The 15,708-nt window shown below is 35.3% G+C and overlaps 1 protein-coding gene across 1 annotated transcript in view; it reads right to left on the bottom strand.

Annotated features, from left to right (window-relative positions):
* The window catches only part of LOC121367427 (SLIT-ROBO Rho GTPase-activating protein 1-like), a 154,134-nt gene extending 140,723 nt beyond the window's left edge, over positions 1 to 13,411 (bottom strand). Inside the window, exon 1 of the mRNA XM_041491591.1 lies at positions 13,232 to 13,411. Coding sequence (XP_041347525.1) covers positions 13,232 to 13,298 — 67 coding nt within the window. The 5' untranslated portion in view covers positions 13,299 to 13,411. The remainder of the gene's footprint in view (positions 1 to 13,231) is intronic.
* Positions 13,412 to 15,708: the final 2,297 nt, after the last annotated feature.

Below are 15,708 nucleotides of genomic sequence, written 5' to 3'. Positions count from 1 at the left end.
AGGCTGCTATTTTTACAACATTCATCAATGTATGCAAGTACGAAAGAAGAAGACACACTGCTGCCATACAGGCTGCTATTTTTACAACATTCATCAATGTATGCAAGTACGAAAGAAGAAGACACACTGCTGCCATACAGGCTGCTATTTTTAATGAGCAGCAAGGTGTCTTTTTGCATGCAAATGGTCCCACTGATAATAGCAACTTAAATACATGTACTTATTTAAAAAGTTTCAGCCCAACTAAATATCATTCCATTTTTGTAATTAGAGATCAACGCTACTGATGTCATTATTTCCCCACAGGCAGTGTCTAAATAAAGGGCAAAGCAACATTAATAAGCTAGCAACATGTGCAACATTTTTTATATTCATGTCTGTGAAATTCAACATATGTCATTTATGAATATGAAAAAGACAAACTGGCTAATGCATTTCAAAACAGTGACATTTTAAGCTCATGTTTTACACCAACAAAAGTATGCAACTGATCTTCCAACTAATAATTAACCCTATCTTCTCTGGTGGGTTCACTGGGTTATTTTCATAACAAACAGCAATCTTAATCAGTAAATCAAAGGCTATGGTATGTGTTGTCCTGTCTATAGCTGCTGATGTCCTCGAAACGTGTGATGGAAGTCAGTTGTAGTGTCCTAAATATACTTGTGATGACATGTTAACATCACCAGATATTTAGGTATTTCAACAGTATACAATACATTAAAAAGACAATCAAATGGCCATGTAATAAAACATTGTTCAAACGGCTTCCACTGCAACATGATTAATTATCAGTATTAATCACAGCAATAATATTCTATACCTTTTTTATTAAATGAAAACTATTTTGACTAACAAATAATAATGAAATCAAATATGATTCTGATAATTATTCCAGCAAACTAAAATCAGGTATTCCAGAAAAATAGTGTGGATGTTCATCCATGAAGGAAGAAAAAAGGAAAACAAAATCAAGGCTAATGAAAAAAAGATACTGTTAGGTACTTTATTCACCCTGGTCTCCAGGTAGCAGCACACAACCACGTTCTTATGGTTGGCCTTGCTGCAGTATGATACATTCCCAACTCCACTGACTGATTCCCAAGACTCTGGCAAGTGCTCTGATCCAGACGGGTAACCCAAACAAGCCCTGCCTCACAGAGAACCCATCAACAGCAGCTGTGGATGATCAGAGTGTGTCACTGACTGTTGAGTCAACAAGCTCGCATCAGGCCAAACAAACTGCCCCATCTGCACAGACACACGCAGCTGGCAGATTTCTACACCTGACGTCAATGTCTAACACATTTTGTAGGAATGTCAGCAAAATTCACTAAATATTGTCTGATAAACACAGTGAAATTAATATAATCATGCCAGCACATAAATAGTTACAGACCTATATTTTACAGGGGGTGAGGTGTATGTGCTATTTTCAGTGATAATTAATATAATGCACACTATATATTAAAAATAATTTTTTAAATATTATAGTTATGTCGTATAAATGAATTACAAGTACAGTAACACCTATCAAAAACCTGACCCTCTGTAAACTAGAATTTCATTAAAACTGCATGTTTTTCATGGTCCCTTTTTAAATATCAGTACAGGACAGAATCTCTCATAAGCAAATACCTCTTAATACTGGACTTTTTATTTGGTGATGTGAGTGTCCAGTTTCAAAGGGTTTCACTGTATTTTGTCAACACCTCCTAATTGTCCCATATTTCATATTCCCGCTATGGCATATGATGGAAGAAGGGAGGGGAGTAGTTGTTTTCAAAAAACCTTTTCTGACATCAAATAGTCGATGTGTATTTTTATGTTGGGGTGTCATTAACATTCATTCATTCATTCATTCATTCAAAAAAGAACCACTTACTGGTATGCATTATCTGTTATAGTAAAAACTATTTAAAGTGTATTAATGTTTTCTTAATTGTTTTCTCAAGTGAATTATGACATGTATTTTCATTTTGATGTGTACAAGTACATAGTTTCAAGGAGATTTGCTAAAGTTTAACAGACCATTACGTGCATATATACTTTTAAAATCATGAACCGTGTAACCACTACCCATCTGGAATTAAGGGTACTTTGACAAATACTAGTGATGTCCCTAAACAAAACAAATTGAGGGGGGGGGGGGGGGGTAAATATGTCCTATGTACGAGTATTATGTTGGCAATATGGATAATTTTTTATACATCGTCCAATCTTGTTTTGTAATCCTGTTGTCACTGGGTTTGTCATGAATCACATTAACGCACACCAGGGCACAATATTTCATGCGAACCGCCGTTCTGTTCGCGTGTCGGTTACGCAAAATTAAATTTACGCAAACCGCAAATTGGTTACGTCATGACCTGTAAACGTTCAGAAATTAAAACTTGCAAACTTCACGATTACAGGAAGTTTATTCACGCAGACATACTCCTAGTATTCCTACAAATGTTTTAGACTGATTTTTAAATACTTGATGCGCAGCAAACCAGTAAACAATGTTATATTGCAACAGTTGTAACTTGCGACAAGTCTAAATTTAAAAAAAAGTTTTTAAAGAAATGTGCTCGGACTGCTTGGGATGGCTAAATTATCTGCTGCTATTTTATCTCTAAAGGAATATATGTAGACATAATAATTTTGCATATGTTAAAAACAGTTTTAACGTAAACAGGAATCCAAAAGTGTCACAAAAATTGAAAAATACTAACATCGCATAATGAGCTTTTTAAAAAACCAAAAAAACATTTGGAACGTCACTATAGTATAGAAGTACCATCAATAAAATGAAAGTAGTGTAAGCACTGCAAAACGAAAAAAAGGAATCCCTCCAAAATTAATGATTATTTATCTATTTCAAAGGCGTAGCACCCATTACGCACAGTACGCATGTGCGAAATGCAAAACAAATAAATCCGGGAATAGGTCGAGGCTGTCTGTAATTGTTCTATAAAATATCCTTTTAAAACGGACTCGAAAAAAAGATAGAAAAAAATGCCTCAGAAAAGGAGGCCCCCGAATTCCCCCGCTAAAAACATTTCTGGCTATGCCCCTGTATTTTGTTTCAGTACTGGGGCTGATATTCAGTTCTTTTACAATATTGTTAACTTTAGCAAGCATTAAAAGATTTTTTTTTAAGTAAAATGTTTTCTTTTGTATTTTGTTTTAACTTTATGTTTGAGCTAAAAACTATGTATTTAAAATATAATTTCAAGATAATTCACGTAACCGAACAATTGGTTACCTAGGTAAAAATCACGTGAACCGACTTCCGGTTCCCTCAGATTTCAAAATATTGTCCCCTGGCACACACGACCTTATGATACTGTGATGTCAACATACACATGTACTGTGTATACCAATACACACAAGAAATCAGGAATATCAGTGTTGACAACTGTGCACTGGACTAACAAATGACCTGTTAAGGACAGGAAAGCTGGGTCAGTTGATTTTTGTTGCTCACAGGTGTTCAGTCCAACTGACCTTTGGCCCCATGTCTAGACAAGCACTTGCAGGTCAGATATAGGTCAGTGCTGGAAACTAATGAAATATCTCAGCTTAAATCTTTTTTTGTACTTTGTGAATGGGTCAGTATTTTATTTCTCAAGTACTATCAAGTTATCAAAAAGTAAGAAAACAATTGGGAACAAAAAGACGAATTGAGACAAAAGCAATTATAACAAACGATCTATATTTTAGGATCTATTTACTACCATCAGTGTTGGATGATATTCAAATGAACACAAAGCACTGACATTTTATGCTTATTAAACAAATATATTTCTGAGGTTCAAACAGACTGTCCTGGGCACACAGCTGGGCTGTCTGAGCCATCTTTGAAAGACAGGGATAGGTGAGAAAGAAATCGGTATATTGTCTGTTCTTCTCCTCAGGGAACTGTTTAAACTTCCTCTCATTTGGACATGGTATAGGGATGTGTGCCCAACACCCACTAGTTTCAAGGCTGACGCCTTAACCCCTGTGCTGTGCCTATATATTACTATAGTTAAAAGCAAACTTTGATGTACTGTAAGCCTCAGAACATTGCGAGAACAGTAGTTTCCTTCCTGCATTGCTCGCACATGTCAAGTTTTGTAGAACCCATTTTTCATTGGCACATTAGGACATCCAACCATAAAACCATTTTCAATTCTCAGGGGCATGCACTGGAAGCATTATGTTTACTGTTATAAACAAGATCTACAAAGAGAATGTAAAACCTGTATAATACTGAACAGGTATATTACTGCAAGCCAACAACCACAAATAGATGGTTAGTTCCACTAGTTAGGAACATAACAAAGTCCACTAAATTACAGGTTTCTTTAAATGTATTTGAATTTGGGGGACATAAATCTAATATGGCTGAAAGATATACAATTTGAAAAAATAAATAGAATTGGATTCTTGAATTTTTCAGAATCTTCTAAAAATTAAAACATGTTAGTTAAAAAAATAAGGACTTTGGACATACCGGTAACCAATGCATTTTGTTTGCAAAGTAATTTGACATACATACCGGTAAAGTTAAAGTTTGTTTTGTTTAATGACACCACTAGAGCACATTGTATGTTAAACATTTGGTAATTTTCTACCACACCGACCATGCATCAAGTGAGTGCTTTACCACTGAACTACGTCACGCCCAGTAAATGATACTCTAGATATGGAATATGTTTTCCTCTACCAACGTAATTTATTGCTTAAATACAACAGTGTCATGGATTTCAGTCATGTTGCCTCATACTGCACTCCAAACAGCCTCTTCACATATGATCAATGTCACATAGATGAAGAAAATTAATCACTGTACTTCCTTAATGTTTAACAACAAAAAAACCCCACAATACATGATTGATGGGGACAAACTTGGCATGAAACAGGGTTCAAAAAGAAGCTGTGGGTTGTGTTTTGTAAACAGGCAGGCAAGAAAAACAGTGCACCAGGGAAAATGCAAAGAGTTCCTTCTACATGTGTATATGGTATCGCATTTCAACACGCTTACACCATAAATACAGGAACCTATTGCTTTTCCAGATGTTGCCTTTGTACACAGCCTTATGTACCGGTCATGCAAGGAGCCATACTAATAATATTATGTTCTATTTCCTTTCCATTTCACTGTGCTTCAATACATAAAAATAAAATATTTATATACTTTCAAAATGTTGTAACATTGCATGGTAATATCTTAACTGTTTTTCAAACTATTGATAAAAGGTTCTAATTTATATTATCATTCATGGACAGAAAACTAATAATTATGTGTATATATGGACTACTATACTGTCAAAAAAAAAATGGATTGCAAATCATGTTTGTAAAACCAATTAGTATTAGCAGAAAGATTTTTTAATGTCATTTTGAATGGAATTTACAGCCCGTTCCTGTCAATTTTGAGCGGTGTAATCATTTAAAACCTGCTGTAACATTACACCATCAATGATTTCATATGCTCATCAACTTACACCTACAGTCAGAGTAATAAATGTGTTGTATGGAATCAGATTTGTTTACAATGTATTAATATATCTATGTAAGACATTATCATCCATGACCCCTTGAGATGAGTTAGTGTATCATACTTATATCATTACTGTCACATTAATAGTTACTATAAAGCGTGAATTATGAGTTAATTAAAAATGTCCATAGTAACTCAAGACCTAATCAGCCAGCTCTGTGTACATCAGAGGCTATACATCAATGAATACTGATGACTCAAGTTCAGGGGTGCCACAACCAATTGGAGGTTCCAAAAGCTTCTGGCTTCAAGAATTCTGCTCTCTAGTGCATGTATTCACATGGTTTATGCTATTTGTCAGTTTGACAAATTTGAGTGTTACATACAGTATGATCTCTCGCTATGAAATGAGTTTGTCCCAACAATCATATGAACAATGGAAATTGTATTTTTATTTACAATAGTTGCACTCTGGACCGTAGAAAAGAAAAGAAAATGTTTAACTGTCAGCAAACATAAATTAACATCAAGTCATTGTCACATACATACACAAATTTTATAAATATGAGAAGATAATTTGAATAGTTAGTATAGGTGTTGTATTTTTATAATCAATGTAAATGGCTATTCTGCCATTGTTTTATCTAAGCTCTTGAGCTTACACATACAGGTATATATATGTACGTCATTAAACGACTAGAGAAAATGCAAAAGCAGACACAGAAGTACAAATAGTGATCAAGTTGAACAACCCAAAGTGTAAACAGAGATCTATTTGCTGGTCATGTTGCAGGGGTCAAATGATGCACCTCTTGTAACAAACGACCTCCAGCATGGAAGACCAAAATATCAACCTTGGAACGACAACTCAGAGATTTATTTTTGTTCCTGTTTAATACATGTACATGTATTTGAGACACACACACACACAAAACAACTAAGTTTGTTACTTTCGTTTGGGTTGGCAAAGGACAGTGTGTTTTGGCCAATGGCTGTATGCTGAATCCTATCAAGTCAATATGATGTATTGAATCCAATATTTAAGCTTCTATATTTACCCTGGTCAAGTCAGGTTTCTTTCCCAATACTTTTAAGTAAAAAAAAAAATCGAAATAATCAATGAACACTGGCATAAATATATATTAAAAGATGTTTGATATTAAAGAAAAAACTGGCCTGTTCTAAGAGTGATTACCACAATTCTATTTATTTATTTGCTAAGGACAGGAAATAAAATTTTGAAACGGAGCAATTATTATTATGTGACTTGAGTTTTGCATAGGAGACATAATAATATTTTTGTTGTGATCTGAATTTCCTAAACATTTCCCCCCCCCCCCCCCCCCAAAAAGCATTTTCGTTTTTCAAATGTCACTCCATTCTTTGATATTATTTAGCTTCAATCTCTAACATAATATATGTACAATGTACATTTGTGTAGGTCATAAAAACATCAATCATTCATCAAATAGTAACTCCTTTGTTTACTTGTTTACTTGTTTATTATTTTATTTATGGGGGTTATGTTTTTTAAATTACAGATGACTTGTATTCTATATCAAGAGTGCTGATCATATACGATCAGTATTATTCTGTTAATAGTAAAATCATTAAGAAATGTTGCAATGATGTTGTAATAATATGGAGAAGTGATACTGCAGGTTTAAACAAAAAAAATTAAAACAATGTTATAATATGGGGAGATGATAGATTGTATCTTTATGAAATGTGAAACCAATGTTGTAATATGGAGAGGTGATATTGTATGTTTATGAAATGTTGAACTAATGTTGTAATATGGAGAGGTGATATTGTATGTTTATGAAATGTGAAACCAATGTTGTAATATGGAGAGGTGATATTGTATGTTTATGAAATGTTGAACTAATGTTGTAATATGGAGAGGTGATATTGTATGTTTATGAAATGTGAAACCAATGTTGTAATATGGAGAGGTGATATTGTATGTTTATGAAATGTGAAACCAATGTTGTAATATGGAGAGGTGATATTGTATGTTTATGAAATGTGAAACCAATGTTGTAATATGGGGAGGTGATATTGTATGTTTATGAAATGTGAAACCAATGTTGTAATATGGGGAGGTGATATTGTATGTTTATGAAATGTTGAACTAATGTTGTAATATGGAGAGGTTGATACTGCAGGTTTAAAAAAATTTCAATGTTTTAATATGGGGATAAAATATAGCTGGTTTAAAAAATGTCCAAACGATGCTGTAATATGGGGATGTGATATTGTAGTTTTAAGAAATATTCAAATGACGTGTGGGAACACAAAGTTCTGCAAACACCACTTCAAAAGTGATATATTATCAAAGATGTGCTACAGACTTATCTCTGGAAAAATGCATATAAAATATATCTTTCTGGCAGCATAAAAATAAGTTACATCATCATCATATACTTTTAACCTACATGAAAACAGTACGAGATTCGTAAAACATCATTCACTAGCACTCGGTCCCGGCTAGAGAATTTGTGGTTTGGGCTAGTGGAAATTATCAACTGACTGTGTTACTATAATACATAAGGCACTAGCCAAAGCATCTGTGAGGGCTAGTGACTTGCTCAAACATTGGTCAAACACTGATGCAAATAAGTCAAAGTCAAAGGTCAAACATGGCACACCAAACAGCAAATTAATACATGTATCATTGTCAATTCTAGTGATGTTCCTGTGATCACTTATACCAGAAAATGTATCACTTCAGTTCCAGCAATGTGATGATCGATTATGAAATGCATAAATGACTGTTGCTGAAAATGGCAAAGTTATATTGAAATTTGTCATGAAAACTGTGACCAGGGTGTTCATTACAGACACACAGTAGAAGCAAGTGAACAATGGGGGGGGGGGGGGGGGGGGGGGGGTACTGACTGAAATCAAGGGTGTGAAATGAAGGGCCCGAGCTTCTACAAGGGTTCAAAGGGAAATGTTTGAAAACTAGATGTTTTAAACTACAATTTCTTGCATTCTACAAGCAAAATTTAAATCACCATGAATGCTGGTAAATGCAACACTTATTAAATGTATTTTTCATGATGTATAATTTTTGTATGTATACATACAATGTGTACATTATAAACAAGAATCATGTAACGAACTGCTGGATCCAGTGAAATAATTACCTATATAATGAACGGCAGCACCATCCAATCACATAATTTGTTTTACAATTAATACAATCACAAATATCATGAACATTAGTTTTTAAAAACTGACTACTATGTAGAACTTTCTATTTAACACTTCAATGGTAGCATGTTTAAGTCAATTCTAGAGGGGTATGGGGCATGCAGAATTTGTTTTTTTTAATTATTAGATGTCCTGAAATTTAATTTCTACAAGTACAATTAGTCATGATAAAATTTAAATGTTTGGGGTTTTTTTTATTAGGAAAGGCAAGCATCACTCCCACTTCCCTTCACACTTGACTGGAAGGTCTTAGGAGAGTGGCAAATTGATCGCCTTGTAACAAAAAAATTCAATTTGAAACTTTATGTGATTGCTCACCTACAAAAGCGATTTTCAGCCCACCTAAATTTTGCTAATGGTCAAAACTGCCCCTAGCCCCTTGTTCTTATATGCCTGTATTAGAAGGGGCAGCAGTCTGTGATTTTGGGCAGATACTGCTGTCACCACAGATGCCTATTTTTCATGTTCACAATTATACAGCTCACTGCATTCATTAGATACAGCTGTCTACTTTTCTCAAACAGTTTCCTATTTCCATAGATAATGAACACCCTAACTGTATCACAAAGCCATTTTCTTTTTCCCAGTGTTGATTAAAAACAGATGGTTAAGCTGATAACCACAGTGACTATGCATTTAAACTGTGGGTAGCTACAACAAGGAGAAATGTAAAGTGTAAAAGAAATATAATTAATTCTAACCATATAGACAGTGAAAAGAAATCTCTACATTATGATCAGCAAATATCAGATCTTGATATGAAAACAACTGAGTGATTAATGGCTCCTCCAACTTAGATTATGGCGAGCCATTTAAGATATTACCATATTGATACCATATAAATTCACATGAGGGGAGCTAAAATTACTATCGCTTGATTTTCATTTCAACTTATTTTCGTGCTTATATCCAATTAAGGTTCAAACACGCAGTCCTGGGCAGCTATCTGGGCTGTCTGTCCAGGAGAGTGGGTTAGTTGTTAGTGAGAGGGTGTAGTGGCCTTACACCTACCCACTGAGCCCTTAAGAACTCGCTCTGGGTTGGAGCTGGTACCGGGCTGCGAACCCTGTACCTACCAGCCTGTAGTCTGATGGCTTCACCACTGTGCCACCAAGGCTGGTACTCTCCTTGAATTAGTCTCAAGGAAGTGATGGGGAGCAAGTGATAGCTTCCCTTATATGGCGAAGTCAGTAATATCCTAATCAAATAATAATAAACTATTTACTTCAACTTATATGCTAACCAAACAATGACATGCATTTACTAGAACTTAACAGGGCACTCCTTAATCAATTTTGACAGTTATAGTTAGGTTATTTGAGTTAGTTTTTGATACAAAGTATTAGTTTATGATATGTACTACTATGCATATTTCATAGATCTGTTATTTAATGACGTTTGTTATAAAATAGCATGATATATGTACATACATGTAAGTTATACCAGGGTAACACAAAAGGGCGAGGTAGCCCAGGTGTAAAGTGCTCGCCTGGGCTATTTTGGGTTCCAACCAGTGCCCTACAAATGGTTTAACAAAGGTTATAGTATGTACCATCCTGTCTGTGGGATGGTGCATACAAAACATTCCTTGCTGTTAATAAAAAAAGTACTCATGGAGTGGTGGCAGTGGGTTTCCTCTGATTATCGTTTAATATTTAATCATGTCCAACGCCTTAACTTGAGCTGGGCAGTATTGAAATTTGAGGTTTGGCAACAATATCATAATTTTGGGGGTGATTTACCTCGGTATCGGTATGATATTCACACAATACCAATACTGATATCGAGCAGTTAAGGCTCACCCACTAATTTCATCTAAATAAAATTAAATTCCATACACAAGGCTCTCGTCCGATTTATACTCAACCCATTTTGCGTTCAGATACATTGTTAGTGCTTAAAATTCTAAATAGCGGGAGACATTTTTCAACACCGAAATTTTGGCATTTTGAAATTTGATTGGTACGGTAAATCAGGTATTGACTTGATATCGATACCAAATGGTATATGCGGTATACCGCCCAGCTCTACATGTAACCATAATTAAAATATGCTGAGTACAAAATTATTAAATACATTTTTTTTTTCCTAGTGTATTAAAATTGGTCAAAATAATTAAATTGCTTCATGCATGCATACTGATCAGGGTTTTATTTCTAAAATTTGACTTGACACCCATGGCTTTGAAATTGGGAATTTTAGCGTTGTTTTACCAAAAATTGGGAATTTTCAGTTTCATTTCAAAAACATCTTATTAAGCCAAGTTGAATTAAAAAAGTAATGCTATATATATGTATAAACATGTACTTGTGTTTATTCAAATAAATATATGTATTGTGTATTACAAAACGTTATTGGGGAGGGAAGGTCTGTCAAGTGAATGAGATTTACATTCAGATTTTGAATTTTTTACTCCAAAATTGGGAATAAAAAATGACATAGCTTCTGCAGAATGGCGGGAAATGGTTCCCATTATCGGAGTCTAGAAACATAGGTGATAAAACCCTGCTGATATATAATGTATATATATATATATATCTGTATGACTAATACTAATTAATAGTCTTGAAACAACAAAATACATGTAAATGTTTTTATTTTATAAACCTTTCATAATTTGTTTGATATAAGTAAAAAGTAAAAGTACTAAAATGTATGTAATATATAAGTAAATACTACATATACTAGTTCATATATGTAATATATAAGTAAATACTACATATACTAGTTCATATATGTAATATATAAGTAAATACTACATATACTAGTTCATATATGTAATATATAAGTAAATACTACATATATATATGTACACACTAGTTCATATATATTTTTTTTAAATAATAATTCTGCACAAGTGTATAAACAATCATTGGGTTGTCAGCTAAATGTTATCTTTTAACTTTATAATGCTTTGTTCTCCATACGTTGTCAAAGTGTTTTGTCTGTCAGGGGTATGTGTGTCATACTGTATTCAAAATGTAAATAAAATAGGTCAGCAAACAGGAAGATCACTCCTGCACTCATGTGTGTATATATATATATATATATTTATAAATGCATTACTCAAGCCTCAGTAACCAGGAGCTATGTCACTGTAACACTGTAACTGTTGTCAGTGTTAACTAACTGCTTTTTTGTTCAACATAGACAAGCTAAAACTAAATGCATTTGGCTAGTAAAATATTGTGCAAATTTCCTATTTTACATTTAATTTTGAAAGGAAACATACAACATCTCTGAATCCTGGCTAGACAGGGTGAGGCCTTTTGATACACCACTCGCATGAACCAACAAACCAATTAAGTAAGTACTAGTTCCGTGGCAGAAAAAAACCTAATACAATTTACTTCCCTTCTAGTTCTACATGTAGTTCTGACACTAACAATATTTATTGTTATACTCCTGAAATCAACAAGTACTCTTTATTCAAAGAATGGCAATCATATACTTAGGTGCTATTTAATTAGTTTCCACATGTAATGTTTTTATTTGTATCTTTATTTACTACTTAGGAGTTTTAATATAAAAAACGAAAAACCAAACAAAAAAATTATACTGTTCAACTATTAATCAAACATTTGGCATAAAGTAGCAACTGGATTTAACTTCCTCAAATGTATATTTAACTGATTATTAATCAATCATTGATCAGTTGGTGTAAAACAAGGAAAAAAGAAAGGAAAGGAAAATCATATTTCCAACAGTAGAGTACTTTAAAATATAGTTACAAATTTATCTATTATATCATTATTATATATATACACGTGTGTGTATGCACAGTTAAGTAGTACTTTTTATAATGCAGACAATATATTAAGTTTAGATGAAAGAAAAAAGTACCGTTCATCAAATATAACATATAACAATATTCAGTTCAGGGTGTTTAACGTGCATTCAGAGCAACATGTTATAGCGCACGCCTGTCATGGGCGCAAGTTCCAACTACTGCCAGGTCTTCTGAATCTGAGCAGGTCAGGAATACAAATATTACTGTTGAAAATGTAATTATTTTATTGCATACTGGTCTGGGAATTGTCTGTTGTCATCCTTTGATTATTTTTAATTATTAAAATTAATGTTTAGTATTAGTAACAATTACTTGAATTCATGAACATTATCCACTTTTTATTTTCAGCTTTACACTCCGAAACATCATAATTTTTGCAAAAATGAAAAACTGACATTTGAAATGCAAGTGTGGACATATAATTCAGACCTTTTGACCAATACCCCTTCCCCATCCCCCACCCCATCTCACACGTTTTTTAATCACAAAATCTGCATTTAAAGTGTTTCATGATTTATATTCACAGTCAATGACAGTAATACTCGAATCTGCCTTATACGTTTTCATATCACACACAATATGTTGGGTGATTTACTGACATAGACAAAATCAACATCCCAGTGAAATAATCTTGAAAGACTGTGATGCGTCATCATTCTTGCAAGCTGCCGGTTATGTCATAAACGTCAGAAACAAAAGCGTATTAGCTTATAAAGACTGAGTCTTAGCGGTAAATCGCACAAACTCACCTCTGATCTGTCCCTCAAACAAACTGACTATCTCTTTTTCTTTCTTGGCTCGTTTCTCTGTAGCCATTGTAATCCTGACGGCACACGGTCATAGATATTTTGCTTCACAAAGGATGTTAAAACCAAAGATTAATATCCAAAACAGATATATCGTTCCGTTAGTGTCCTCTGCTAACGCAGTGCTTTGTGGGACATGTTGGCTAAAGTCTCGCTTAGAGTGCACGAGCAAAAGCGAGATCAAAACAAAATGGAAAGGAAAAGGCCCACCAACATATCATGTATTCCTTACCACATGTCTGGACTTGGTATTTGTATTTTAAATATTTGCGTTATTTCATTTATAGAATTTATTATTATTATTTGTCATATATAATCGTTTTATATGATAGTTAAATAAAATACCTATTTATTTTATTATCTCGCGTTCACTGTATGTATTGACCGATTAAAGCAACGTCATAAGTGGTAGAAAGAAAGAAAGAAAGAAATGTTTTATTTAACGACGCACTCAACACATTTTATTTACGGTTATATGGCGTCAGACATATGGTTAAGGACCACACAGATTTTGAGAGGAAACCCGCTGTCGCCACTTCATGGGCTACTCTTTCCGATTAGCAGCAAGGGATCTTTCATTTGCGCTTCCCACAGGCAGGATAGCACAAACCATGGCCTTTGTTGAACCAGTTATGGATCACTGGTCGGTGCAAGTGGTTTACACCTACCCATTGAGCCTTGCGGAGCACTCACTCAGGGTTTGAAGTTGGTATCTGGATTAAAAATCCCATGCCCCGACTGGGATCCGAACCCAGTACCTACCAGCCTGTTGACCGATGGCCTAACCACGACGCCTCCGAGGCCGGTTCATCATAAGTGGTAGAAGGGAGGAAATGTTTTATTTAACGACGCACTCAACACATTTTATTTACGGTTATATGGCGTCGGACATATGGTTAAGGACCACACAGATATTGAGGGAGAAACCCCGCTGTTGCCACTTCATGGGCTACTCTTTTCGATTAGCAGCAAGGGATCTTTTATATGCACCATCACATAGACAGGATAGCACATACCATGGCCTTTGATGTACCAGTCGTGGTGCACTGGCTGGAGCGAGAAATAGCCCAATGGGCCCACCGACGGGGATTGATCCCAAACCGATCGCTTTACCACTGGGCTACATAACTGGTAGAATGTCATATTAATATTAGTATGCCTTGTGTGAAATATTTTTATTTTTTTTACAATATTTATTCCGTCTTTTACATGGCGGCAGGGTTTGGCCGACATGCATAAGCCTACATTAGGACCTTTCCCCACACATTTAGAAGAGATACATTCGTCTAAACAAGATGACGGTCAATAGAAGTAGTTTGTTTGTTTGTTTAAAGCTTTAACGTGCATATATACCACGAAGGTTTCACGCACGCCTGTCCTGGGCCCAATCTCTGGCCTTTGCCAGTGACTGAGTCCAGGACAAGGGGGGGGGGGGATGAGTTTGAGGTGGGCGGAATTTTCAATAAGTATTTAGTAGTGTCCAGCGACTGCGCGGACCGACTAGTAGACACCGAAAATGGGCCGTGTTCTGACTGGCGTAATTTCGATTCCTTCGGGTCTAACTAGAAAAACCTAAGTCTACGGAGAATACCTGCACCTAACATCATGTCCGGACTATGAATTTAAACCCAAAAATAAGTTTGACTGCTCGGCCGAAACGGTTTTAAGGTGATTTGAGCAATTGAACGGGCGCCAAAGTAAAGTGCGTTGGACTATTTATAAAAAAATAAACATAAGAATTTTGAACCCGATCGCAAATGTTTAAAGTCCAACTAAGCCCAAAAAGGAGGTTACCTGTCCTAGTTAAGGTTGGTTATCACGGGGATCCTGGAGTTTCTCGGAGTGACGGCAGCTGGTGTTGTCGCTGGCGTAGAGCCTGTACCACTGTGGAGTAACCGGGGCCGCAGACTGCTCTGAGCATCTTATGAAGAGACCTGTTGTCCATCTTCATAACCATGACGCACTGTCTATAACCATGACGCACTGTCTATAACCCCTGCGTGTACTGTAACCTCACCGTGGTGCAGGGGTGAAACATTCTCCTTGAGAATGGCTAATACAGTACAACTCCCCTTTTGGGGCGCCTTGTTTGCCGTGAGGTGCGACCCGTGAAAATGGATGATGGGATCCTGGTGATTGAGTTGGGGCATACCTGCGGGTATGACTTCTGGCAATACATCACTTTGGCCCGGAGTTCAAATAGACGGGCGGTCAGGTAGGCCCGACCTGATCAATCGGCTGGTCACGCCAAGCTCGAGAGCACACAATCTTTGTTTTGTTTACATTTAGTCAAGAGCAAACATTGTTTTATATACCATATGTATTTGTTACTCTTGGGGCGGTGGCTAGGGTCAATTGGGTGATTTTGTTTTCTTAATGCCCAAGTATATCAACCATGTATCCCTGGCATGGCTGTCTGC

Source organism: Gigantopelta aegis, chromosome 3 (assembly GCF_016097555.1).
Source record: "Gigantopelta aegis isolate Gae_Host chromosome 3, Gae_host_genome, whole genome shotgun sequence".
Classification (NCBI taxonomy): domain Eukaryota; kingdom Metazoa; phylum Mollusca; class Gastropoda; order Neomphalida; family Peltospiridae; genus Gigantopelta; species Gigantopelta aegis.
The sequence above is the reverse complement of the archived record's forward strand: the minus strand, read 5'-3'. Positions and strand labels throughout refer to the sequence as shown.